General features: G+C 38.6%; 1 protein-coding gene across 10 annotated transcripts in view; it reads right to left on the reverse strand.

Annotated features, from left to right (window-relative positions):
- ZC3H13 (zinc finger CCCH-type containing 13) overlaps positions 1-27,534 on the reverse strand; it is a 137,288-nt gene that overhangs the window by 18,951 nt on the left and 90,803 nt on the right. For 5 of the 10 annotated variants that reach the window (XM_014449515.2, XM_014449510.2, XM_023748895.1 and 2 more), the window contains 5 exons: positions 10,098-10,289; positions 5,872-5,955; positions 4,992-5,526; positions 1,777-1,880; positions 240-1,439 (listed from right to left, as the gene is read on the reverse strand). In XM_014449515.2, coding sequence (XP_014305001.1) covers positions 240-1,439; positions 1,777-1,880; positions 4,992-5,526; positions 5,872-5,955; positions 10,098-10,289 — 2,115 coding nt within the window. The remainder of the gene's footprint in view (positions 1-239; positions 1,440-1,776; positions 1,881-4,991; positions 5,527-5,871; positions 5,956-10,097; positions 10,290-27,534) is intronic. The other 5 variants (XM_006083588.3, XM_014449543.2, XM_006083587.3 and 2 more) reach the window with 2 other exon arrangements.

Consider the following 27,534-nt stretch of genomic DNA (forward strand, 5'->3'; position numbering starts at 1 on the left):
ATCCTACTAAAATCTTGATATTAAGCAGACTGACATCACTGAGTGTACCTTTATTATAATATTGATATTAATGTGGTAACAGGTAACATTTTGGAGGGATGGTTAAACTTCTATTTTAAGTTCCTTGAAATTTAGGACAGCGAGTGAAGTAATAAATTTAGCATTTACTTTAAAATTATAATTTGTACAAAATATGTTAACACAGGAAACACCAGCTAGATCATATTTCAATTTATTACCTGAAGAAGTACTTCGACTGGGTTCTCCACGCTTTAACTGATCAATCCTTGATTTTCTCTCTCCTGAGACTTCCAAGCTTTTTGTTTTTTCTCTGTCTCTTGAGCCACTATGCAGTACTCTCTTTCGACCACTTTGGTCATCTCCACTTCGATGGGCCGAATCACTGGACGGGGAACGTAGACGACCAGATGTATGACTACGATTACTCCGATTACTTCCAAGGCTGCTACTCCTCTTTTGATCCACTGGTTTGCGATGTGATGCATCTTCTATAGTAACATGAGGTGCCTCTACTTTTTCGGCTCGTGTTTTATGGCATTTTCTATGAGAGTCTTCACTTGTATTGGTGGGGATGACAGAAGTAGAAATAGTGGTGGCACATGGGCTGAAGGTGCTGATAGCAGTAGCAGTAGTGGCAAGAGTAGCAGAAGCAGTCATAGTAGGAGCTGTAGCCACAGGAGGAGGAGGAGGGGGAAGGGAAGATGGAGAAGAAGTCCTTCCAGGAGCAGCAGCTGTGGCAGCATGCTCTGATTCTGTCAACTCTGCACGGTCAGGCACATCCTCATCAGACCAGTCACTAAACGCTGTATCTTCTTTTCTCTGAGGATCTTCTATAGTCAAATCCTTATCATTGGAAATTTCAACCAATCCCTCTTTGGTTGTTATAGGGGGAGTCCGGGGGCCTCTTTTCTTCTTACTCTGCTGGACTGCTTCTTCATCAGAAATATCAGAATCACCTCTGGATCTCTTATGTTTTTTTTCAACACTTTTCTTCTTCTGTCCTTTTTTTGGTGAAAATACTTGACCATCTTCAGATGCTGTCTCTGTGTTAGCCCTCTCTATTCCAACATCATCCTCTTTCTTTTTCTTAATAGGTTTCTTTTGAATTTTTGCTTTTTTCTTGTTTTCATCATGAGCTCCATCAGAAGTATCACGGTCTTCAGATGGGTGGTGTCCTAGCATGTCTTGTGCTCGAATTCTTGAGCTTTCTGTGATTTCTGTCTGTTCTCTCTGCTTATCTACAGAAGAAACTTTCTCTTTGAGCTCTTGCTCTTCATAGCGCCTTGAACTCTCTTTTCTTTCTGGTTTACGATCTTCCTCTTTCCATCTACCCTGCCTGTCTTCTGGAAAGTGTGATGGACTGAGGGAATGAGAATCTTGAAGTCGTACAACCTGGCTCAAGAGTCTGTGTCTTTCATCTACTCAAACAGATAAAAGTAATTAAACTTTCACCAAATTAACAAACTTTCATGTAACATATAACTAATAATAAACCAATCTTTTATTTTCATTTTAAAACTTGAAAAATGGCAATCATTTTAGTAATACGGCTTTTCTGCAAATAGTAGGAAATGATAATTCCATTGTGATAAAATAACTATTTCTAACATATACTTTACTCACACTGAAGACATTCAGAGGCAGCAAAAGAAAAAATTTAAATCTGAATCCATTACTTCCTACTAATGTCAAAGAGTAGTCTCATGGTTACAAATGAATATGAATATAGAAACACAGAAAACAGACTCTGCTTACTTTTATCATCTCCACTGTTGTAGTTGTCACTGTCAGGAGAATGTTCTCGTCGCCGCTTAGGTGACTGACGAGGGCTAAGACTCTCTTCATTTCTATAGCGCTTCCTAAGTTGGACAAACAAATGTAATTCATAAAAGTCTAGGAGTTGTAAAGAGATTTCTTTACTATTTTTTTTTTTACTATTATTTCTTCACTATACTAGAATAATTGTAGGATAGCAATATTGTCAGCGCTATATCATACAGTCAGCATCTTTAATAAAATGAAGAACTTCATTTGCTATGACTTATAATTGTGAACTTAAAAAAATACATAGCAACACATCTTCCTTTTTTCATTATACATGTAGAATCACTAAACTGAAAAGCACTAGATATAAATACTGCAAGATGGAAAGCATGCAGCAGAAGAATCAAAATATTCACGAGCACTCTACTAAAATTTATTAATTAATTTTATACTTCTGTACTGTTGGGAAGCCAAATGAAAAAAAATATTAGCTTAAAAGTCAAAAGACAAGTTAAACTTATAGCCATGTTACTTATTACTAGTATGCAACCGTAGGTATGTTCCTTAAAGTCGTTGAATTTTAGCTTTCTCACCTGAAAATGGGGGAAAAAACAAGGGTCCATACCATAAAATTGTAATGAGGAATAAATTAGTTATGTTGTAAGCCCAGTGCCAGGCATGTTATGTAAAAATTAGTTCCTTTTCTTTTCTTAGAACTAAAGCACTTGCTTGGTGAAAATTAATAAAATAATTCATATATTCATTACTTTTCTTGTTCTTCCACTGATTTTAAATGAGTAGTGATTCATATCTCTGGGTACTTAGGTAATTCTGGTGTTTTCCTACATGTTCATTAAATTTTGACCAACTATTTTTTAATAACATTGTTTGTTAATAAATACTATGTTCAAAAGTTGTGACACATATCGTAGCACAGTTATTTCCTTGATAGCTCATTTTTATAAATGAGCAACCAGGTGGAGAAGGAGGCCTCAGATGTAGTATGACAATTTACAAACCCAACCTTGTGCAATTTATTATCTGAAGCACCGCCCATCTTCAGGCAGTATACTTTCCCATTCTTTGAATCTAGGTTGGCCCAGTGACTTACTATGACAAGAGAATGTTGTGAAAGTGACGCTGTGTAAGTTTGGAGAGATAAGACTCAAGAGGCCTTGCAGCTTCTGCTTTTGCCTGCTTGGTATGTTTCTACCATCATATGTAAAAGCAGAATTTAGGCTACTGGTGGATAAGAAGTCATATGAAGGAAAAATGAGATGGCCTATTTAAATGAGATGGCCTAGCAACTGCCAGACATGTGAGTAAGGCCATTTGGAGTCATTCAGACCCAAGTGAACTGCCATACTGACTGTAGAAACATGACTTATCCCAAGTGAAACCAGCAGAACTGCTCTGCTGAGCCCAGCCAAAATTGCTAATCCACAGAATCATGAACAAAAAAATTGTTTTAAATTATGCAAGAGATAACCGGTACACTAGAATGAAGTGAAAATTTAAAACATGCAAAAAATAGACCTTAATTTCAAAACAATATCTACAGAAACGAAAGTAAAGTAAAATTATCCTCATATAAGTAGTTACTGAAGTCCTTATTAATGCTTGGATTGTCTAGCCACAAAAAACAACAACAACAACAACAACAACACACACACACACACACACACACGAAAATTTTTGCTATTATAAGCAGAGAACAGAAGCATGGAAAAATATTAATCAAAGCATAAGACTGCATATTAAACACAAAATAGATTTCAGAATTTTAATATTAGAAAAGAGCTAAAGAGGTCAGAGGAGATACGAGAAATAATATGTATTGTGTGCTACACGTGTTAAAAGTAGTATATGAATTTTATGTTAATGTAAGATTTTTTTAAAAAAATGAGGGTGAATTATAGAAAATCTTGGCTGCATATTGAAGGGAAGCCAGGACCTAATGAAAGAGGCCTTCATTTCTGTACTATGTTGTTTCTCCATAACCATAACCCATAATAGTAATGATGAAAAAGCCTAAAGCATGGAGCCGGAGTCTGTCTTTAGCAAGAGGCAAATATTATCTTTTTCTAAGATAGTATTTTTTACAAAGCAGTTAACTTCCAATTTGGTTTTGTGCCTGTAAAATCTCAAAAACAACCAATCAGAATCCAAAGTTTTCATGGCCAAAGTGACTGGCTTGGTTCCCTTGTCTGCTCCTCAACTAATCAAAGCCCCCAATACAGAGGGTTGCTAAGCTAACTGGTATAACCATGGGGCTGTCTTAGCCATCATTTGGAGAAAACCTTTCTGAGACTGGAACTAGCACAGAAGAAAACAGTGGAGGAATGAAGGTATACCATTCCTGATGCTTTGAGACTGTGGATACATCAGAACAAATGAAAGGTAATCCTAGATTTCCCAGATACTTGAGCAAATAAATTCATTTTAGTTAAAAAAAATAAAGGGGAGGGGGAGGCGGGGGGGAGAAAATGCCTTCAAGTATACTTATGAATAAGAACACATTTTTGTTCCTAATTATCTCTATACTCCACATCTCAAAAGAGGATACCTCTCTATCTTTCGCCTTTTTCTAGCTCTGCAGTGGTTACAGAAATGCCCTCAGTTCTAAGACACTGTGAATGTTTCAGTGGCCTGGAAGTAGTGAGTCCAGATTTTCAGTATGCAAATCTCATGAAGAATTATTAGGAATAGCACAGGCAATATCTCTTGGTAACTGATCAACTCCATAACTAGTTATAAAGTGAATGTGATGGGAAAAAATTAAGTTTAATAATTTTATCACTTTTATGTTGGTTTCCTATTAAAAACAGTTCTGAAGTAGGTGAATAAGCTTATGTGCCATCAAAAATGTAAATTAAATAAGAATAATTAATTACAGCCCCTGGATTAAGAAGTACAAGAATAAAAAAACTATTATTTTCCAGACAATTAAAAAATTTTTAAACACAAAATTATATAATAAAATTGAAATACAGAAACGTGTAGAGAGGAAAAAAAATTAACAAGCCATTAGGGGCACACTAAAAAGCATTAAATAAAATGTTTTTAATTCTTTACTGAGATGTAACTTAAAAATCTGATTCACATCTCTCTCTCTCCCCCAATTTTTTTTGGGGGAGGCAACCAAAATTTTTGGTGGGGTGGCCTAAAAAGAAAAGAAAAACAAAAAACTGATTCATAACTCTTACTTTGATTTTCTCTCATCGTGTCCATCTCTTAGATTCCTGTCTTCTCGGACATCTTCTCGCTTTTCTCTGCGGTCCTCTCGTCCTTTGTCTTCCCAATCCCTCTGACGTTCTCGTTCTTTATCCCTTACTCTTTCTCTTTCTCTTTCCCGCTCTCTCTCTCTCTCCCTCTCCCGTTCTCGCTCTCTCTCCCTCTCCCTTTCTTCTCTCTCTCGCTCCCGTTCTTTTTCCCTATCTCGCTCCCTCTCTCTTTCTCTCTCTCGGTCATGGTCACGATGATCTCTTTCACGGTCTCTCTCTTTTTCTCTTTCTCTTTCCCTCTCCCGTTCCCTAGCCCGCTCTCTTTCTAGTTCTCTTTCTCTTTCTTTTTCTCTTTCCCGATCCCGCTCTCTGTCTCGCTCTCGTTCCCGATCTCTTTCTCTAACTCTTTCATCTCTTCTATCATCCACTCTGTCTACTCTTCGTTCCTCTCTTCTTTCATCACGCTCAAGCTCGTCATTCCTTCCCTGATGTCGAATTGGTGAGCTTGGTCTTTGATCTACAATGAAAATCAAGTTTTGTCAGTGATTAATTTGACAGATAACCTATTGGTAAGACAGTATGGCAAATTTTAAATTTTATGTGTATAGGGTCACAGTGGCAATAAATATAAATCAGATACCACCTTTATATTTAATTTAATCATCCAAATAATCACCCCTAGATGTTTAAAAATATTTTTTCTTAAAGGTATTTTTTTTGCCCTCTAACTAACATGTTTTCTGCTCCCCATCAATCCCCCACCCACCTCCCACTGATCCACCTTTGACCTTTCTCTGCATGCTCCTTACCCTACCTCCAGCCCACTGCTCCAACCCCACTTTCTGCCATCTCTACCCTTCACCTCTGATCTTCTCTGTCCCCCCAGCAGGACCTGAGAACACTGGTGGCAAAGGATAGGGGCAGCAGGAGGTGTAGAACATAGGAGCTGAAGGAAAAAAAAAATTTCCCTCGTAAGTCACACCTCTAATTTCAGGCAAAAATATATACACATAAAAGTGCAGCTATTATGTGAGGAAAAAATAGTAGAACAAAACAAATATTTGTTGCTGCAATATCAATTTATCATAAATTAAAATATTAAGGGTACTGACACTTAGCAATCTTGAAATAATCAAATGTAAAAAGTGTTTCATATTCGTGATATATTTACAATTAATAACTAACTACTAATAAGTTTTCTTTAATCACATAACTGATTACTCAGATGAAGAGCTGTTTTCTTAAAATGAGTTAATAATCTCATCACATTATATATGTACGTATATTTTTTGATACATAAATCATATAAACAGAGAAAATTAATGCATGATGCTCAAATGCCTAGTTGAGCAGGAAATTAGTCTGGGATCAAAAAATGTATAATAAAATGGCATGCACTGTTCCATGGAGATGGCCACTTTCATATTATATAATAATATTTACAGGCTAATTATAAAGTCATACTATAATATGGCCAACAGATTTATAAGTGGCATATCTAACATCAACTTATTAAGCAGAATAATTTTAGGATATTTCTAGAAAAGGGCTCAATACAGTAATTTAAATTTCCTTTCTTACCACATATGAAAGATACAAATTATCCATATATACTCATTAGAAGTTATAGATTGATATAAAAGTTCATAGCATTTTAAAACTAAAACAAAACCAAACCTTGTTCTGCCCCCTTCCTCCTTTTCCTCTTAAAAACACAGAAATTATGTTCCAGAAGTGTGTCAAAGTCATAGATGGTAAATACATTAGGACAGTAGAATTAGAATTCAGTTCTCTTAAGACCTTTTTTACTTTTTTTGCTGAAACTATTTAAAATGGTTTTATTGTATTACACTTTTGATTCCCAGATGCTATATGATTGTCTCAATTCCTGGTTTGGGGGTCATAGTAATGTCATAATGATTACAAAATGTTGAAACAAACTCAATACTGCATCTTATAGTAATAAGGGACTACTACCAGGGATGGGTAACCTTTTTTCTGCAAAGGGCCATTTGGGTATTTATAACATTTGCGGACTATACAAAGTTATCAACTTAAAAATTAGCCTACTATATTAGGTCAAACATTTAACTCATCCCTAATGCCTGGCAGGGCCAGAACAAATGATTTCTCGGGCCTTATACAGACCATGGGCTGGATTTCCCCACCCTTGGAATAGACTATTTTACCCAGACACTATTTTGATGTATAAAAAGTATTTTACCAACCAAAATGACAATGTTCCTTACTTCAGAGAAAATAGAAAAAATATAAGAACACCAGTTTAATGTCTAAACTATCTTCTCTATGTTTCCCCCAAAAATGTGTTCTTTGAAGATGTGCTTCTCGTAATATATTTCCTTTATCTTAATGAGTGACATACCCATTCATCAAAGTTGGAAATCTCTGAATCCCATCATATTCAAGTAACCATCAATTTCACTCTCAAAATATTTCTTCTATTTCCTTTCTTCATCCCTACAGTTAATATTATTAACTCAGATTTTGATAAGCTCTTCTTAGATGTCTATGTCATCAATAGTCTAACTGGTTGGTATTCTTGGTCTTCAGTCTTTCCCCAGACTCTCTTATAGTTTTTGATGAAAACTCTGTTCTTCCAGCTGCTTAAAAGCAGTTACCTTATAAATAGTGAAAAGGCAATTAAATACAAAATTTTTAGCCTGACTTATAAGCCTGACAACCTGGTCTATCAACTCCCATCAATCTTTTTTCCTAGCTTCTTTCCTTTTCTACCAAATATAGCATACCTCTACCCTAACCTCATACTTCTTTATTACTTCAAAACATGTTTCTTTTAGTCTTGTATGTCTGCACATGCTGCACCCTCTCCCTGAATAGCGTTTCTTCCATTGTTCCCTTAGGCAACTCTTACTATCCTTCAGACCCTAGTTCAGATGTCCCCTATTTAGGAAGCTTTCTTGGATTTCCTCAGAATTCTGTTTGCTCCTTTGTCTTCTCATAGAACTTTATATAGTAGTTGCATTTATCACACTTCAATTGTCTATTTGTACCTATTTAGGCTGTGAAGAACTAAGGGGAAGATTTAAATTCCTAAGCACAGAACAAGGTGCCTGGGTACATCTCTAACCTCAACCTCCCTTAATCTCCCTACTGTCACCATACGCTAGTCACATTGATCTTCTTTCAAACTAGGACATATTAAATTTTCCCATGGCATATACTCTTCTCTCTGCACAGAATGCTTTTACCCTCAATCTGTGCAATACTAATGTCTCTTGTATTTATGCCTCTACATAAATATAATTTCTTTAAAATTTTTCATAAATACTCTATCTAGATTTTAAAAAAAGCTCCATCTCTTAAACCTTTACTTCTATATTTGGGTCCCTTGTTTGTTTCCTTGATAGCACTGAATCACTGTTCCATTTTTTTTGAGGGGTGGGTGGGTTATCTTCACTTCTATTAAGTTCTACAAGGACAAGGGCTATTGTACTCTGAGAACCAAGCAAAATGCATGGGGACTTGGTAAACATTTGTAGAATATCATTAACCTCAAAAATATATTTCTATCTCAGTTATACAAATGGTATTTGTTGAAATAGTTATGGTAAAGTAAAACAGAAAAAGAACAGGCCTTGTAGTCAGAAGACCTAAATTTGAATTCCAGCTATGGAACTTATTTCTCTGTAATACTGGAAAAATCACTACCTTTCTCTTGGCCTAAATCTCCTAAATTATAAAACATGGATTTTATATCTACACTTACAAGGATATTTTAAAAGGATTTTACGATTTTAAAAAATATACATATGTTCTTTGATTTAAAATTATAAAAGGATATTAAGTCAGAGAATATATATAAAGCAACTATCAAAGTTCTTGGTAACTTAATGCATGTGGGGTTTAACTAAATATAAAATTGAAACCAAACACTATGCCATGAGAAAAACCTGAGCCAGAATATGAAACTAGAAAAAAAAAAAGGAAAAAAATAAGGTATAAAAAAAGCATTACCAGGACACAGTGTTAAAGAGAGTAAAGAGAGGTGAATCAGTGTCAGGAAAGAAATAATTTCAGATATAAACACAGAACATATAAACTCCAGCCTCATCTGTAACTAAAGAAATCATACACATCATCTTTTAACCTAAATATTAGGCTTACCCTAACAAACTCAACCCAACCAGCACTGATTTCATCTACACTCCCCAAAGTACATTGTGTCTTAGAGACTTCATTCATTCTCCTCTCAGTACTTCCCATATCAGTATACTGTATTACCTCTTTGATTCAGCTCACTGTGAAGCATCAATATTCAATTCTCTACTCCATCAAATTTTATACTATACTAATCTCAGCATTACAGCAAACCTTACTTTAGTAACCAGCCAAGGTTAGTAAGACCTTCATAAAATCTTAACCATTTACAGCCCTAATATGTACAGGCAATAAAAGCTTGTTAAAGAAAGTACTTATTACCCTTCTTAAATGCCGTCTAGTAGCCTTGCTTCAAAATTTATTTAAGAGATCACCTAATAGAGTAACAGAAAATGTTTAGATTAAGATATAAAAGAATCTAAAATTAGCTAAAGCAAGCATTACATATTCTCAGGAAAGAACATAAATAAAATGTTTCTCCAGGAAACCCCAGCCCTGTAATTATCACTTTTTTTGTTCCTCTACGGCAGTCTTTACAAAACTGTTTATCACTGCTAGTGAGGGAGTGGCCATGATACTCAGATGAGAAAGTTTAAGTATCTCCTGAGTCAGAAATGCCAGAATGGTACCCCAAATCTACATTTTTTAAAGGGTTATGAGTTATTTGGTTAAGGTGAGAGACATAAAACAGTGCACCTCAATTATTTCAGTGTGCAACTACCTACACTGTTGCCCAACAGGTCATGGTAGCTAGTTATTTACACATTCTCCCCTAAACTAAGTAAACAAGAAAAGATTATATGAGTAAATATAATAGCTTCAAATGTGTCAACAAACAAAAATCTTAAAAGACATCATTCATTAAAAAGTAAGTTGATAACTATTTAAAAAATAATAATTTCTCCAATCAGTGTTGGTCATTATTTAATAATATTCCATTTGACAAACCTCTTTCTCTATTGTCACGACGGTCTCTTTCTCCATGTCTTCTCTCAAAGGAAGAATCTCTTGTTTGATCTCTATTGTCTCTTTCAGGATATCTGTCTCTTTCAGGATAGCTACTTCGAGTTTCCCAGCTTTCATGATAGTTGCTACTACTACTGTGACTATCAAGTTGAGAAGCTCTTGTGCCTCGGCTTCCTAAAAAGGATATTCACACAAATGTTTACTTATACACTTCATTCAACAAGTTTCATCAGTCACAATTTTTCCGACCAAAACCCATACAGATAAAGGTGTTTTAATTCAAAAGTGTACTAATCATTGTTGAAAAGAATATTAGCTGTTAGATCAGAACACCTAAGTTGTCTTATGGATATATATTATTGCTTTGATTACAGTTTATGAGTGAAAACATTCCAATTCAGAACCAAGACACTTTGTTGACATTAAGCGGTACCTAAAAATTTACATTAAAAAATGTGGGAAATGAATAGTCATAGTAGCCTTATTTGTAATACCAAAAACTGGAAAGGACCCAAATGACTTTTAATGGGTGACTGGTTAAAAAAACAGAGGTACATCCAAACCATGGAATACTACAATAAGGAACAAACTATTGATACATGAACCTCAAGGAAATTATACTGAATGAAAAAGCCAATTTCAACAGGATACTTGCAGCATGATTCCATTTATGTAACATTTGTGAAATAACAATTACAAGATAGAGGACTTATTAGTGGTTGCCAGGGATTAGGGGCAAGGGATTTAGGCTGTGGCTATAAGGGGATAACACAGGGAGTTTTGTGATGGTAAAGTTGAATATCTAGATTGTGATGATGGTAATGCAAGGTTACACAGCCATTAAGGAAAACAGTATAGAGCAGTGGTTCTCAACCTTCCTAATGCCACGACCCTTTAATACAGTTCCTCATGTTGTGGTGACCCCCAACCATAAAATTATTTTCGTTGCTACTTCATAACTGTAATTTTGCTACTGTTATGAGTCGTAATGTAAATATCTGATATGCAGGATGTATTTTCATTGTTACAAATTGAACATAATTAAAGCACAGTGATTAATCACAAAAACAATATGTAACTACATATGTGTTTTCCAATGGTCTTAGGTGACCCCTGTGAAAGGGTCGTTCAACCCCCAAAGGGGTCGTGACCCACAGGTTGAGAATCGCTGGTATAGAGGCTCCTAAAAAAACTAAAAATAGAATTATCATATTATCCAGCAATTCCACTGTTGGGTATACGTCCACAGGAACTGAAATCAGGATTTAGAAGAGATATCTGTACTCCCATGTTCATTACAGCATTATTCACAATAGCCAAGAAATGGAAGCAACCTAAAGAAAATGTGGTATATATATACAATGGAATATTATTCAGCCTTAAATAAGAAGAAAATCTTGCCATTGGCGACATGAATGAACCTGGTGGACATTATGTTTAGTAAGATAAGCCAGACACAGAAAGACAAATACCGCATTATACCACTTATATGTAAAATCTAAAACAGTCAAACTCATAGAAGCAGTGAGCAGAATGGTGGTTGCCAAGGACTGGAGGGAGAGTGAAACAGGGAAGTATCAGTCAAAGGGTACAAAATTTCATTTGTACAGGATGATGAGTCCCAGATATCTTCTGCATGTTATAGTGCCTATAGTTAGTAATATGTACCAGAAACTAAAAAATTTGGTAAAGAGGGTAGATCTTATGTTAAGTATTTTCATTATACACATCCTATATAATAAAAGGCTAATATGCAAATCCACTGAACGGCAGAATGACTGGCCACTATGACGTGCACTGACCACTAGGGGGCAGATGCTCAATGCAGGAGCTGCCCCCTGGTGGTTAGTGTGCTCCCACAGGGGGAGTGTCACTCAGCCAGAAGCTGGGCTCATGGTTGGTGACAGGAGCCTCTCCCGCCTCTGCAGCAGCACTAAGGGTGTCCAACTGCCAGCCTAGGCCCGCTCCCTTTAGGGAGCATAATTAAAGCACAGTGATTAGGGAGCGGGCCTAAGCCGTCAGTCAGACATCCTCCTAGGGTTCCCGGACTGTGAGAGGGCACAGGCTGGGCTGAGGACCCCTGTCCCAAGTGCATGAATTTCGTGCACCGGGCCTCTAGTCTATATATATAAAAGCCCAGCGACCAGAACGGCAGAACGACCAGAAGGACCCGTGGCTACGACGTGCACTGGGGCAGCCAACCAGCCTGATCCGGGCCCCAACCTCCCCCTCCCTGGCTAGCCCGGCCCGATTGGCCCCCAACACCCTAATCGGGGGTGGGGCCACCCTCCCCAGCTGGCCAACCACCTGCGGCCCCTCCCCCTGGCTGGCCCCACCCTCAATTGGACCCCAACACCCCGATTGGGGGCGGAGCCAGCTGCCCAACCTCCCATGGCCCCTCTCCATGGCCGGCCTGATGGGCCCCATCAGGGCAGGCCGGCCAGACCCCACGCCTGCATAAATTTGTGCACCGGGCCTCTAGTACACAAATAATAAAAAATAAAGAGAGCAGGATGAAATATTTTTGCAGGTGACAATTATGTTTATGGCAGATTTTGGTATATACTTATTTCCAAACTCATCAGTTGTGTACATTAAATGTGTATAGCTTTCTTTTCATATTTATAGCTTTATTTTAGAGATTTTTTGTAATAAAGACAAAAATAGGTGATCTAGGCATCAATAGTTTGACAGCTGAAATGAGTTAAGTTGATTGAAGCACATGGTTGTCTTTCTCAGAAATAAAACTAATTTCCCTAGGTATCTTGTAGCTCTTCATTCTATTGGGAGCATTTTAGGTAACCTGACAGAGAAAAGCTGCGCGCTGGGATGCAGTCCCTCCCAGCCGCAGTGTGCCAATTTCCCCAAGTCCATGCCCTCTGAGTACTGCAGGCCAGGTGCTGGCACTGGAGCCAAAGGGGATGCAGTTATTTCTAGGGCCTTCCCTCTGGAGCCGCCCAGGCAGGCATGCTAGTCCCAGCAAAGAGGGGTTGGGGGGGTGGGGGCAGCTAGAGGTGGGTATGGCCTGGGAGGGGCAGGGTCAGGCCAAGACTCAGGAATCCCTGCCCTCCTTACACGCCTCCCTACAGCCCAGACCGGCGTGATTGTGACACCACAGGTGCCATGGGGCTGGGGCCCTGGGAATGCCCCCACACCCCGGGGGTCAGCCACCCCCAGCAGCTGTGAGTGACTGCTCAGCTGCGCCTTGAGGATGCACACCTCGGTGGTCACCCGTGGATGCAACCTGCCCTGCACAGGATGGGGGTTGCAGGGCCTTGGGATGTTCCTTCTTCCCCCATTCACCCTGCCAGGTGGCTGGCACCGAAACTGAGTCGCGCACCAGGCCCCAGGGCGGGGGACTTCTCTGGGCAAGATGGGGAGTGCTTGCGTGACTTGCTGCTGTGGCACAGCTTGTCCCTGTCCCTTAAGCCCTGGGGAGCATCTAATTATGGCGTAAGGGGCACCATGGATACTTTAGGGAGGGCTTGCCTAACAGTCTATGCAGGATTTAGTTTCCCTCTAATCCAGAGGTACAGAGAAGAGCAGGGTCCAAACCGAGGAGAAGGCGGCCTGCGAGGGGCGGAGCTCAGCACAGCAGGACCCCAGTGGGAGCTGTCTGTCTGAGTCAATAACCACTCAGTGTGGAAAGATGACATTGCACAAGCCCCACGTTGGGTGCCAAATCTGATACCCCAAATGGCAAGCTCGGACACTTATCATCACAGGTTCTTGTCCTATAAAGTTTGAAAAATAAAATTTGCAGACTAAAAGATTTTAAGCAAAGTGTAGAAGTTTACTGCAAGGGTATACAAACTCCCTCTGGGAAAGGGTCCCCTAAGGGGACTCCTCTGGGGAGAGTTCCCCAAATGGAGAAAAACTTGCTCTCTAAAATGGAAAAAAACCTAGTGATACGGAATTTTTGGACTGGAACCCAGATTCTTTGTCCGCTGGAGTTGAAGAATGAATCCACGGACAGAGGGTAGTATAGCAAAGGTGGAGATTTATTGAAGAACAAGTACAGACTTCCACATGGGGAGAGGGAAAGAGTCCCACAGAATGGACTCCCACGTGGGGAGGGGGAAAGGGTCCCCATGTATAGCTTTTTGTATGTCAATCATACCCCAATAAAGTTCATGGAACCAAACACACACACACACACACACACACACACACACACACACACATAACAGCTTTAGGAGCACTGAACAAATTATAGCATAATTCTAAATACTGGAAGAGAGTATTTTAATAATCAAAATATTTATAAAGAATATTTTAATAATTAAAGACCAAAAAGAAGAAATTGGAAACATTGTTTAAAATACTACATAAAACCTCTGGGAATGAACAGGTTAAATGTTGGATTAGATGGTGCTAAGAGAAAAATGAGTAAAAAAAGATATGTCTGAGAATACAACCCAGAGAATGAAAGACAGATAAAAAGATGAAAAATTTGAAAGGAGAGTTAGGAGTAAAAAAAGACACAAGGAAAGATTCAAAATGTGTCTAACATTTGTCTAACTATATACTGTTTGGAGTAATTTAAAACAAAAAGATACAGAAAGTTTGAAAGGATAAAAAAAGTCATATCAAACAAATACTAACCAAAAGAAATTGGTGGAGTGACGTCAGAGAAATGGCAGTGTGAGAGGTTCCACTGGTCTGTCTATTCCCACTGAAGTTACAACAATTTGAACAGCTATAATTCATCAAAGGATTCCCTGCTCAATGCACAAATACATTTGAGAGATCCATGCATTGAAAAATCTGAAGGTGGGCAAGTAGTTGACAGTAGAGAAATAGGGAAGGGAGCAGAGTAGAGACAGGTGCCAAGGACACAGCAAGGAGCTCACTGTGGATATCGAAGAGGAGAGAAATCAGGTTGCTGTCTGCACTCCCTACAGCCCAAAGGAGCAGAGATACAATGAGGTGAGCATTCTTATAGGAGTAGTTGGTACATGCTGTGGCTGAATCCAGTGAGTTGGGCAGAAATGGAGTACAGAGGTGTAGCTTGGTTGTCAGGCAGTCGCCACTGGCAGCAAAGGTCTTGCAGTTGCCATTATTGGGAGGAGAACAAACCCACAAAAGCACCAACCCGCCTTTCCCAGCTTACCCCACCTCCACCCATCATGGCTGGACTGCTGGCAGTATCTGGCTGCAGGGACGGCACTGGGATTTCACCAGCTTTGAACCCCATTGCTACCACATTCCCCCACAGGGATCATGCCCTGAGACTGAAGGGACTTTGTCACAGAGGAGATGCTCACCTCCCCAGGTAATACAGGGCATTTTCTACCACCCCACAGAGATGCCAGGCAGTGCAAGAGAAACTAAAAAAATAAAATTGTGCTTCAGTGCCACATACTAGAAAACAAAAGATTTCTTACCAACCTATTAGAAAAGTGCACTATTTAAAAAAAGCAAAATGGACAAATTTCCAGAAACATACAATCTTGCAAAACTCAATCAGGAAGAATCAGAAATCCTGAGTAGACCAATTAACAACCAATGAAATTGAAACCGTTATTAAAAAACTTCCAGCAAACAAAAGTCCTAGACCAAATAGATTTACAGGTAAATTTTACCAAACATTAAAAAAAAGAACTAACATCCATCCTCTTCAAACTATTCCAAAAAATCTAAGAGGAAGAAACACTTCCAAGTTTTTTTTTTTTTTAATGAAACCAGCATTATCCTAATTACAAAACCAGGTAAAGACACTACAAAGAAAGAAAATTACGGGTCAATATCACTGATGAAAATAGATGCTAAAATCCTCAAAGAAATATTAGCAAATTGGATCAAGCAATATATTAAAAAGCTCATACACCATGATCAAATGTTATTTATTCCAGGGATGCAAGGCTGGTACAATATTTCCAAATCAATAAATGTGATGCATCACAAATTGAAAGATAAAACCACATGATCATATTAATAGATACAGAAAAAGCATTTGACAAAATGCAGCATCCTTTTTTGATAAAAACTCAGTAAAGTGCCCTAACCGGTTTGGCTCAGTGGATAGAGCTTCGGCCTGCGGACTGAAGGGTCCCAAGTTCAATTCCGGTCAAGGGCATGTACCTTGGTTGCGGGCACATCCCCAGTAAGAGGTGTGCAGGAGGCAGCTGATCAATGTTTCTCTCCCATCAATGTTTCTAACTCTCTATCCCTCTCCTTTCCTCTCTCTAAAAAAAAAATCAATAAAATATATATTTAAAAAAAACAAAACAACAACTCAGTAAAGTGGGAATAGAGGGATCATACCTCAACATAATAAAGACCATATATGACAAACCTACAGCCAACATCATACTCAATGGGCAAAAAGTAAAAACATTCCCTTAAGAATAGGAACAAGACTAGGATGTCTGCTTTCAGCACTTTTATTCAACATAGTACTGGAAGTCCTAGCCACAGCAATCAGACAAGCAGAAGAGATAAAAGGCATCCAATTTGGAAAGGAGCAAGTAAAACGGTTGTTATTCACAGATGACATATTCTACATAGAAAACCTTAAAGACTCCACCAGGAAACTACTAGACTTAATAAATGAATTCTGCAAGATAGAAGGATACAAAAACAGTATCTAGAAATCAATGGCATTTTTATACACCAATAATGAACTGTCAGAAAGAGAACTAAAGAAACAATCCCATTTACCACTGCAACAACAACAACAAAAAGATTCCTTGGAATAAACTTAACTAGGAGGTAAAAGACCTGTACTTGGAAAACTATAGACCATTGGGAAAAAAAATAGAGGAAGATACAAACAAATGGAAGCATATACCACGTTCATGGATTGGAAGAATTAACATCATTAAAATGTCTATACTACGCAAAGCAATCTATAGATTCAACGCAATCCCTATTAAAAAACCAATGGCATAGTTCACAGAGCTACAACAAATACTCCAAATATTTACATGGAATCATAAAAGACTAAGTAGCTGCAGCAATCTAGAGAAAGAAGAACAAAGTAGGAAGGATCACAATATGGGACATCAACTATACTACAAGGCCATTATTACCTAACAGCCTGATACTGACACAAGAACAGTCATATAGACCAACTAGTGGCCCAGTGCATGGATTCGTGCACATTGGAAGGAAATTAATTAGAAGAAATATTTTAATATTGGGCTCCCTCCTCTCTGGTTCAAACGGTGCTGGGAATACTGGACAGAAACATGAAAAAGGTGAAACTAGATCACCAACTTACACCATACACAAGAATAAACTCAAGGTGGATTAAAGACTTAAACGTAAGGCATGAAACCATAAAAATCTTAGAAGAAAACATAGGCAGTAAAATTTGAGACCTCTCTTGTAGCAGTATGTTTGCAGATGCATCTCTTAGGAAGGCTCCTTTATTTTCTCTGCAAAGGAAACTAAGGAGAAAATAAACAAATGGGACTACATCAAAATACAAAGCTTCTGCAAAACAAAAGAAAGCACTGTCAAATTGAAAAGGGAACCCACTGAATGGAAGAACATATTTGCCAATGATACATTTGATAAGGGCTTTATATCCAAGATATATAAAGTAACAATCATATATAGATAAACATATATATAAAGTACAAAACATATATAAAGCATACAGTTCAACAAAAAAGAAGACAAATAATCCAATTAAAAAATGGGCAGACCTGAATAGACATTTCTTCAAAGAGGATATACAAATGGCCAAGAGACACAAGAAAAAATGCTCCAAGTCACTAATCATCAGAGAAATGCAAATTAAAACCACAATCACCTCACACCTGTCTGAACGGCTATCATAAAAAAATCAACAAACAAAAAGTGCTGGTGAGGATGTGGAGAAAAGGGAACACTAGTTCACTACTGTGGGAATGCAGGTTGGTGCAGCCACTATGGAAAACAGTATGGAGTTTCCTCAAAAAATTAGAAATGGAACTTCTGTTTTACCCAGTGATCCCACTTCTGGGAGTATATCCGAACAACCTCAAAACATCAATCAGAAAGAATATATGATCCCCTATGTTCATAGCAGTGTTATTTACCATAGCTAAGATCTGGAAACAGCCCAAGTGCCCATCAGTAGATGAATGGATAAAAAAGCTGTGAGACATTTATACTATGGAATACTATGCAGTTGTAAAAAGGGATCACTTACCCTTTGGGACAGCATAGATGGACCTGGAAAATATTACACTAAGTGAATTAAGCCAATCTGAGAAAGACAAATATCATATGATCTCACTTATTTGTGGAATCTAATGAACAAAATGAACTGACCAAGAAAATAAGACCCGGAGCAGGGAGCCATGGAACACACTGATTTATCTCGATGTGGCATTAGGGGGATGAGAAGAGATAAACCAAAGAACTTATATAATTAGATGCATAGCTCATGGATAAGGGCAATAGGGTAGTGAAGACCTGGAAGGATGGGGGTGTGGGAGATATCTGTAATACTATCAACAATCAAAAATATATTTAAAAAGGAAAAAAAAATTAAACCTAAAGAAAAAGAACAACACAAAATAAAATTAGAAACAAAATGGAAGTTACGCAAGATAGTACAGAAATACAAAGATCACACAAGAATGCTATGAAAGACTATATGCCACCATATTCAATAACCTAGAAGAAGTGGTTGAGTTATTAGAAATATATAACCTTCCTAGACTGAATCATAAAGAACTGAAAAATCTAAGGAAAATGAAAATAGCAATCAGAAACTATCCAAGTAGAAGTCCAGGATTAAAGGGCTTCATTAGTGAATTCTACCAAACATTGAAAGAAGATTTACTACACAGCCTTCACAAACTCTACCAAAAAATTGGAGAAGAGGCAATATTTGTTAACACATTTTAGGAGGCCAACATTACCCTGATACCCAAACCTGGAAAGAATATTACACAAAAAGAAAACTACAGACCAATATTTCTGATTAACACAGATGCAAAAGTCCTAAACAAAATACTAGCAAATCGAATACAACAATACATTAAAAAGATAATACATCATGAACAAGTAAAGTTCATTCCAAGGTCACAAGGATGGTTCAACATATGCAAACCAATCACTGTGATACATCACATTACCAAAATAAAAGATAGAAGTCATATGATCACATTAATTAGATGCAGGAAAAACATTTGACAGGATACAGCACCCACTTTATAATTGAAATACTCAATAAAATGGGTATAGAAAGAAAGTACCTCAAGATAATAAAGGCCATATGACAAACACTCAGCTAATATCATACTCAGTGGTAAAAAACTGAAAACCTTTCCTGTAAGAGCAAGTACAAGACAAGAATGCCCACTCTTACCACTGTTATTCAATAGAATACTGGAAGTCCTAGCCAGAGCAATCAGGTCAGAGAAAGAAATGAAAGGCAGCCAAGATCGGGAATAAAGGAGTAAAAGTGTCACTTTTTGAAGACGACAGGATTCTTTATATTGAAAACCCTAAAGACTCATCTAAAAAATTATTAGAAATAGCCCTGACTGGTTTGGCTCAGTGGATAGAGCGTTGGCCTGCGGACTCAAGGGTCCCGTGTTCGATTCCAGTTAGGGGCATGTACCTTGGTTGCGGGCGCGTCCCCAGTGGGGAGTGTGCAGGAGGCAGCTGATCGATGTTTCTCTCTCATTGATGTTTCTAACTCTCTATCCCTCTCCCTTCCTCTCTGTAAAAAATCAATAAAATATATTAAAAAAAAAAAAGAAATAAACAAATACGGTAAAGTTGCAGGATACAAAATCAATGTACAAATATCCATTGTGTTTTTATATACTAACATTGACATTTTAGAAAAAGAAATGAAAAATAATTCCTTTTGTAATTGCAACAAAAAAGATTAAAATATGTAGAAAAAAACCCTTTAAAAAGAATGTTAGCCCTGGACCATTTGGCTCTGTGGATAGAATGTTGGCCTGCAGACTGAAGAGTCCCAGGTTTGATTCAGGTCAACGGCACATGCCAAGGTTGCAGGCTTTATCCCCAATAGGGGGTGTGCAGGAGGCAGCCAATCAATGATTCTCTCTCGTCAGTGAATCTTTTATCTTTCTCTCTCCCTTTCTCTCTGAAATCAATACAAAGAAAAAAAAGAAAAAAAGATGATGTTAAATTTTATGAATCTGACCTCAAAGACAATGGAAGCACAACAAAGAATAAGTCAATGGAACTATATCAAACTAAAGTTTCTTCAGAGCAAAAAGAAACCTTCAACAAAACAAAAAGGAAAACAACAAAATGGGAGAAGATATTTGCTGGTAACACATTAGATAAGGGGTTAATATCCAAAATATATAAAGAACTTATATACTTCAACAAGAAAAATACAAACAATCCAATTAATAAATGGGTAGAGGACCTGAACAGATACTTCTCTCAATAAGACATACAAAAAGATGCTCAACCTCCCTAGCTATTAGGGAAATGCAAATCAAAACTACAATGAGCCCTAGCTGGTTTGGCTCAGTGGATAGAGTGTTGGCCTATGGACTGAAGGGTCCCCAGTTCGATACCAATCAAGGGCACATTCCTGGGTTGTGGGCTCGATCCCCAGTAGGGGGTGCAGGAGGCAGCCAATCAATGAGTCTCTCTCATCATTGATGTTTCTATCTCTCTCTCCCTCCCTCTCCCTTCCTCTCTGAAATCAATAAAAATATATATGTATATATATAGATTTAAAAAAACAACAACAAAAACCTACAATGAGCCGGCCAGCGTGGCTCAGTGGTTGAGTGTCAACCTATGAACCAGATCACAGTTCGATTGCCGGTCAGGGCACATGCCTGGGTTTTGGGCTTGATCCTCAGCGTGGGGCATACAGGAGGCAGACAATCAATGGTTCTCTCTCATCATTGATGTTTCTCTCTTGCTCCCTCTTTCTTTCTCTCTAGAATCAACAAAACTATATGAAAAAAAAACTACAATTAGATACCACTATATACCCATTAGAATGGCTATTACCAACAAGACAAGTAATAAACAAATGCTGGAGAGGTTGTGGAGAAAAAGGAACCCTTATTCACTGCTGGTGGGAATGCAAACTAGTATAGTCACTATGGAAAACAATATGGAGGTTCCTCAAAAAATTAAGAATAGACCCAGCAATCCCTATTCTGGTTATCTTCCTGAAAAATTTGAAAACACTTATTTGCGAAGATATATGCAACACCATGTTCATTACACCATTATTCACGGTGTACAAGTCATGGAAACTACCAAAGTGTACTCTGACAGATGATTAGATAAAGAAGAGTTTGTACATATATACAATGAAATACTACTCAGCCAGTAAGAAAAGATAAAATACTGCCTTCTGCGACAACATGGATGGATTTTGAGAATATCATGCTAAGTGAAATAAGTCAGACAGAAAAAGTAAAAAACCATGATTTCACTCATGTAGGATATAAAACTGAAACCAACAAATGAACAAAAAAGATTAACAAACAAAAACTCACAGACTCAGACATGGACATAGTATGGTGGCTACTGAGTAAAAGGGATTGGGGGGAAGTATTAAAGGGTAAAGGAGATAAAATATATAGTGATGGAAATATATTTGCCTTTGGGTGGTAAACACACAATGCAATATATAGATCAGGGGTCCTCAAACTATGGCCCGCGGGCCACATGCAAATACAAATATGTATTTGTTCCTGTTTTGTTTTTTTACTTCAAAATAAGATATGTGCAGTGTGCATAGGAATTTGTTCATAGTTTTTTAAACTATAGTCCGGCCCTCCAACGGTCTGAGGGACAGTGAACTGGCCCCCTGTTTAAAAAGTTTGAGGACCTCTGATATAGAAGATATATTATAGAATTGTACAGTTGAAACCTATATGATTTCATTAACCAGTGTCACCCCAATAATTTAATTTAAAAAAGTAATGGATCAAATTATACACATTCACAATGATAGTGCAATGTTAGATAAAGCACACTAAAGAAAAATTTTTAAATGCAGATTTGAAAGCACAGTTAATAAACTGCATCCAACCATTAAAAGCATAAAAAGAACATTTATAAAAACAGACTGCTATGCCACAAAATAAGTCTTAACAAATACAACTGCTAAAGAACTGACTTTAGAGTGTATAGTATTCTCTAACAATAATTAAAACTGGAGAAGGGCATGACAAAATTTAAAATTCTATTTCCATATAACTCATGAATCCAAGAAAAAAACTGTATTAAAATTTAGAAAGTATTTAGAATGGTTACGAATATAAATAACACTCATTTCACAATAAAAACATAAGTTAATAAAATTGAACAAATTAGATACAAAGGTAAATTAACATAACCAAAGATTAGTGCTTTAAAAAGACTCAAAATGCACAAACCTCTGGAAAGATGGAGCAAGAAAAAGAAAATAAGGGGACATAATTGTTAGGTCTGATAGAATAATTGAAGGGACACCCCTTCCCCTGGGAACTGACCTTTAGACCACTTCACAATGGACATTCCCTTTTGCTTAGACCACATTCCACTTACTAAGACCATTATCTTTTCCCTCAGGACCCACCAGAGAATTCTCTGCCCAGAAAAAGCCTGCCTAAAGTCCTTTAAAATCTCTGACTCTCTGTCCCTGTGTGCTGGCGCCATTTTGGGGCTCAGTCCATCTGGTATCCAGATGACCTAATAAATTCATAATTCTTTACCCCCTTTGGCATCATGCGTTCCTCCTTCGGTGACCCTAACAATAATTACAGATTTAAAAAAGAAATTTCAAAACAGCTTTGTATCGATTGGCAGGCAGCATGGGCAAGGGCCACCCACATTGTAATCTATCTATATAAAATGCTAATAAGCTAAGTGTCCTTGCCACCTACCGACCGGTCATTATGATGACTTGCTTTATAGCCAGGTAGAAAGACTTTACACTGTAAGCAAATGTCTGTGAAGCGTTTTCCCATGCCTCATCTCATTTGATCCTCACATTAGTCCTGGAGATAGGAGACTTGATGGAATCCTATTTTCTTTTCATTAGTCGGAAAAACGGAGATTTAGAAAGCTTAGAAACTTGACCCGACTGAAAAGAAGTAAGAAATGGTGGACCTTGAAAATTACTTCAGGGTTTCTTATTGCACAGAATAGTCAAACACTGCTGCAGTTAAATATTTTACCCTTTGTTCTCCCTGCGTGATCTACAATAATAATCTGCTTTGTGTTGATATTTACTGCTGTGTTGCTGACAATTACCTGAAAGAGAAGTTGGGGTGCTTCACTGGGCTGGAAAAGTGTAGCTAAATCAGAAAGCAGGTCTAATTAAGCAAGTTTATTCTATATCTATACTTATAAATGGGTATTATGCTAATTAGACCAGACATCTTCTGGATGTCCTTCGGGACAAAGCTACGGTGGCAGGGGCCAAAGCAGAGGCAGTTAGAGGCAATCAGGTTGGCAGGAGAGGGAGTTAGGGGGCGATCAGGCCGGCAGGGGAGGGAGTTAGGGGGCAATCAGGTCGGCAGGGGGGCAGTTAGGGGGCAATCAGGCCAGCAGGGGAGCATTTAGGGAGCGATTGGGCTGGCAGGGGAGCAGTTAGGGAGTGATCAGGCTGGCAGGGGAGCAGTTAGGGGGTGATCAGGCCGGCAGGGGAGCAGTTAGGGGGTGATCAGGCCGGCAGGGGAGCAGTTAGGGGCATCAGGCCAGCAGGCAGAGTGGTTAGGGGCAATCAGGCAGGCGAGCGGTTAGGAGCCAGCGGTCCCGGATTGTGAGAGGGATGTCTGACTGCGGGATCAGGCCTAAACCAGCAGTCAGACATCTCCTGAGGGGTCCCAGATTGGAGAGGGTGCAGGCCGGGCTGAGGGATCCCCGCCCCCCCCCCCTGCACGAATTTTGTGCACTGGGCCTCCAGTATATATATAAAAGGCTAATTTGACCTGCTTATGTGCGATACATATAAAGCTCTTGCTGGCGCCAATCGCATGCGTGTGTTTCGATTTGTCATTGTTGATTGTGAATTTGGTTGACACTTCTATTATAGAGAAAGGGCGAATAGCAATATTAAAATATTTCTTCTAATTAATTTCCTTTCAATGTGCACAAATTCGTGCACTGGGCCACTAGTTTGCAATAAATTACAAAAAGCTCTACCTGGGTATTAATAAATGATAAAAGCTCTACCTGGGGGTCGGGAGGGAGAGGGGAAAGAAACAGCTTTGTATAAAAACTTGAAAACAATTTCCTAGAAAAATAATTTACTATACTGCTTCAAGAAAAAAACAGAAATCTATAATTACTACAATAATCTAAATATTTAACTCTTAGAGAATGTCAATTAGTAGTAAAAGCTCTAAACACCAGAAAAATAAGAAACAAGGCTTAAGAAAAATGTTATCAAATTGTCAAAGAACAGATATCATCTACAAATTGTGCCAAAGAGAAAAAAAGAAGCAACACTTCCCAACACATTTTATGACTAGTATAACTTTGATCCCAAACCCAAAGAAGGAAAATACAATAAAACAAACTATGCAGCAAGTGGTATTGTAGAACTGGTTCACACTGGCTTGAAAGAGTCAATTGTGCACATCTCTTCCCAACTCCACATCAAGTGACATGTTAGTGAGTCAGGTTGTTTTCCTGAGCAGGATGCAAGGGTGATTTCTTTCCCCAGTCCTTGTCCAGATGGATTCAGAGAATGAAGCCACGGACAAAAGGTGGTAGATGAAAAGGGTGGAAATTTATTGGAAGTAAGTACAGACTCCATGTAGGGAGGGAGTCCCAAGGGGGGTAACCCACTAAGCTCCTTTTTTCTAAGGTTTATCTCTGTCTCTTCACACTATCTACCAATTGGTAGAATATCAATTTCAAAGCTCAAAACCCACATGGTGCCCCCCTCTTTCTCTCCCACTTTCAGTGGTAGAATTCTCTATCTCCTGTGAAAATCTGTTTTCCTCTTTCTCCCATTTGTCAGCATTTCTCTATCCTCTGTGAAAGTTTTTCTTTTTCTCCCCATACCCTGTGGCTTTCCCCTATCTTCTGTGAATGGATGTCTTCCTTTCCCCTTATTCTGTGGCACCTCTTTTTCCCCCCTCTGTGAATGTATGCCTTTTGGCAGCTCCAAGCCCTTACCTACGCAGTCCTCTCCATGGACCCTCTTTATTCCTAAAACTCCCTAAACCTGCCTATTTTATCCCTAAAACTCCTTTCAGTAGTAGATGGAAATCTGCTATAGCAGAAGTATTTATACCATGGTACTGGTAAAAGCTACAAGTGAGGACTTTTTCCTGAAGAGTTAGTTATTAAATATTTACCATAAATAAAACCACTAATTTTATGTGAATCTCATTTAAAATCATGGAAATTTAAATGAAAATTAAAGTTTAACAAACTTATTCTAGAACTTAAAAAAACTTTAAAAATGCCATTTATCTTAGTAATTTAAGGATAGTTCTAAATTAAAAAAATTAACGTAAGTAACAAAGCTAAAGAGACATACTCTATGAACTTCTCAAGATACAGAAAAATCAGTCATGATAAAAGATGCTAGCTAAAATGGGAAAATTAGGAGACATCTTTAACACAATAAAAAGCATCTGCTAAAAAAAATCTATAAACACCATGCTTTCCTTTCGATACATCAACATGATAAAAAGTGTCTGTCAGGTCAAAAACAAAGGAGAATGCACCTGTATGAGTCAGTCTATGGCTAAACCTCACCTTGTTAACACCTCAGGAAACTGTGCTGTGAATGTTTTTGTCTTTTGTTTTTTTTTGCTTTTGTTGCTGGCAAAATGGATGCTTAGCACAATTTTAAATCATAAAGAGGCCATCAAGAGTGCTACTGTTGCTAAGGGTGTGAAAGAAACAATGATCACAGGCAATTGAAGAGGTAGAAAAACTGAAGCTGAACTGGGCAAACGAAAAGCAGTTAGCCAGCTACAGCATTACAGAGACAGTGATAAGTGAAAAACCAAAAATGCTGCATACTGACCTCCTGAAAGACACCCCTGGAACGACTGCTGAAAGTGATTTAAGGATAGTAGGGGGTGGTTCAATAAATTTAAGTAAGGAAGTGCTGTACTGTAAGTAAGGTTAAATCAGGAAATCATTTGGGGGTCTGGAACAAATTAATTCCATTTACATTATTTCTAATGGGAAAATATGATTTGGTTTTCGAACAAATCACCTCTCAAACAGCTTTCTGGAACGAATTAAATTACAGAACTGAGGTAGCACTGTGTATTACAAAAGCTGCCCAGCAGGTTACTGACAGTAAGTAAATACAAACCAGAAAAGAAGAGTCAAATTGGCCTGTTCCCAGACATAGATGTTTAAGATCATCTAATTCAGTGATGACGAACCTTTTGAGCTCGGCGTGTCAGCATTTTGAAAAATCCTAACTTAACTCTGGTGCCGTGTTACATATAGAAATTTTTTGATATTTGCAACCATAGTAAAACAAAGACTTATATTTTTGATATTTATTTTATATACTTAAATGCCATTTAACAAAGAAAAATCAACCAAAAAAATGAGTTCGCGTGTCACCTGACATGCGTGTCATAGGTTTGCCATCACTGATCTAATTAGCTCTACAGAGAAAATAAAGCACATCACAATGTCAGATTAATATACAAATATCAATTATTATTTCTATACACCCAGAATAAGCGTAAGAAAATGAAATGCTTTTAAAGACATCATTTAGTGACACCTGTACATAGTTATTCATTTAAGCACTGCTCCAAAAAAAAGATTGGAACATCTAAATAACCAACAATGTAGGGCTTATTACTTTTACTAGAGGCCTGGTGCATGAAATTCGTGCATGGGTAGGGTCCCTAGGCCTGGCCAGCGATCAGGGCCGATCTGGTTCCCCGCCTCCCCACCTCCCCTCCTCCTCCTTCTCTCGCCATCCTCGCACCAGCACCACGTGGTTCCCCCCGCCTCCCTGCCTCCTCCTTCCCTTGCCACCCTGCAGTCCCCCCTGCCTCCTCCTTGCCTCACTCTCTCAGCGCCCTGCTGTTGCCTGCCATGTTCATGCCGCCCCCTGGTGGTCAGCGAGTGTTATAGCGAGCAATCGAACTCGTTTTCCTGATCGAACCCCCGAGGGGACACTTTGCATATTAGCCTTTTATATATATACTAGAGGCCCGGTGCACAAAAATTTGTGCACTGGCGGGGGGGGTGTCTCCCTCAGCCCCCAGGGCCAAATCAGGGGTTTGGGGAGCTCCCCGCGTCACACACAGAGTAGGAGCCGATAGGGGAGTTGGGGCATCGACCCCTGTCACACAAAGAGCAGGGCGATCAGGGGGTTGGGGCGCCGCTGCTGTCACACTCAGGGCAGGGCCGATGGGGAGGTTGCGGCTCTACCCCGTCACACACAGAGCAGGGGCCCATGGGGGGTTGGGGCGCCTTCCCCTGTCACACACAGGGCAAATCAGGGGGTTGGGGAGGCTCCCCCCTATCAGGCACA

This window comes from Myotis lucifugus, unplaced genomic scaffold (genome assembly GCF_000147115.1).
Source record: "Myotis lucifugus unplaced genomic scaffold, Myoluc2.0 scaffold_7, whole genome shotgun sequence".
Taxonomy (NCBI): Eukaryota; Metazoa; Chordata; class Mammalia; order Chiroptera; family Vespertilionidae; genus Myotis; species Myotis lucifugus.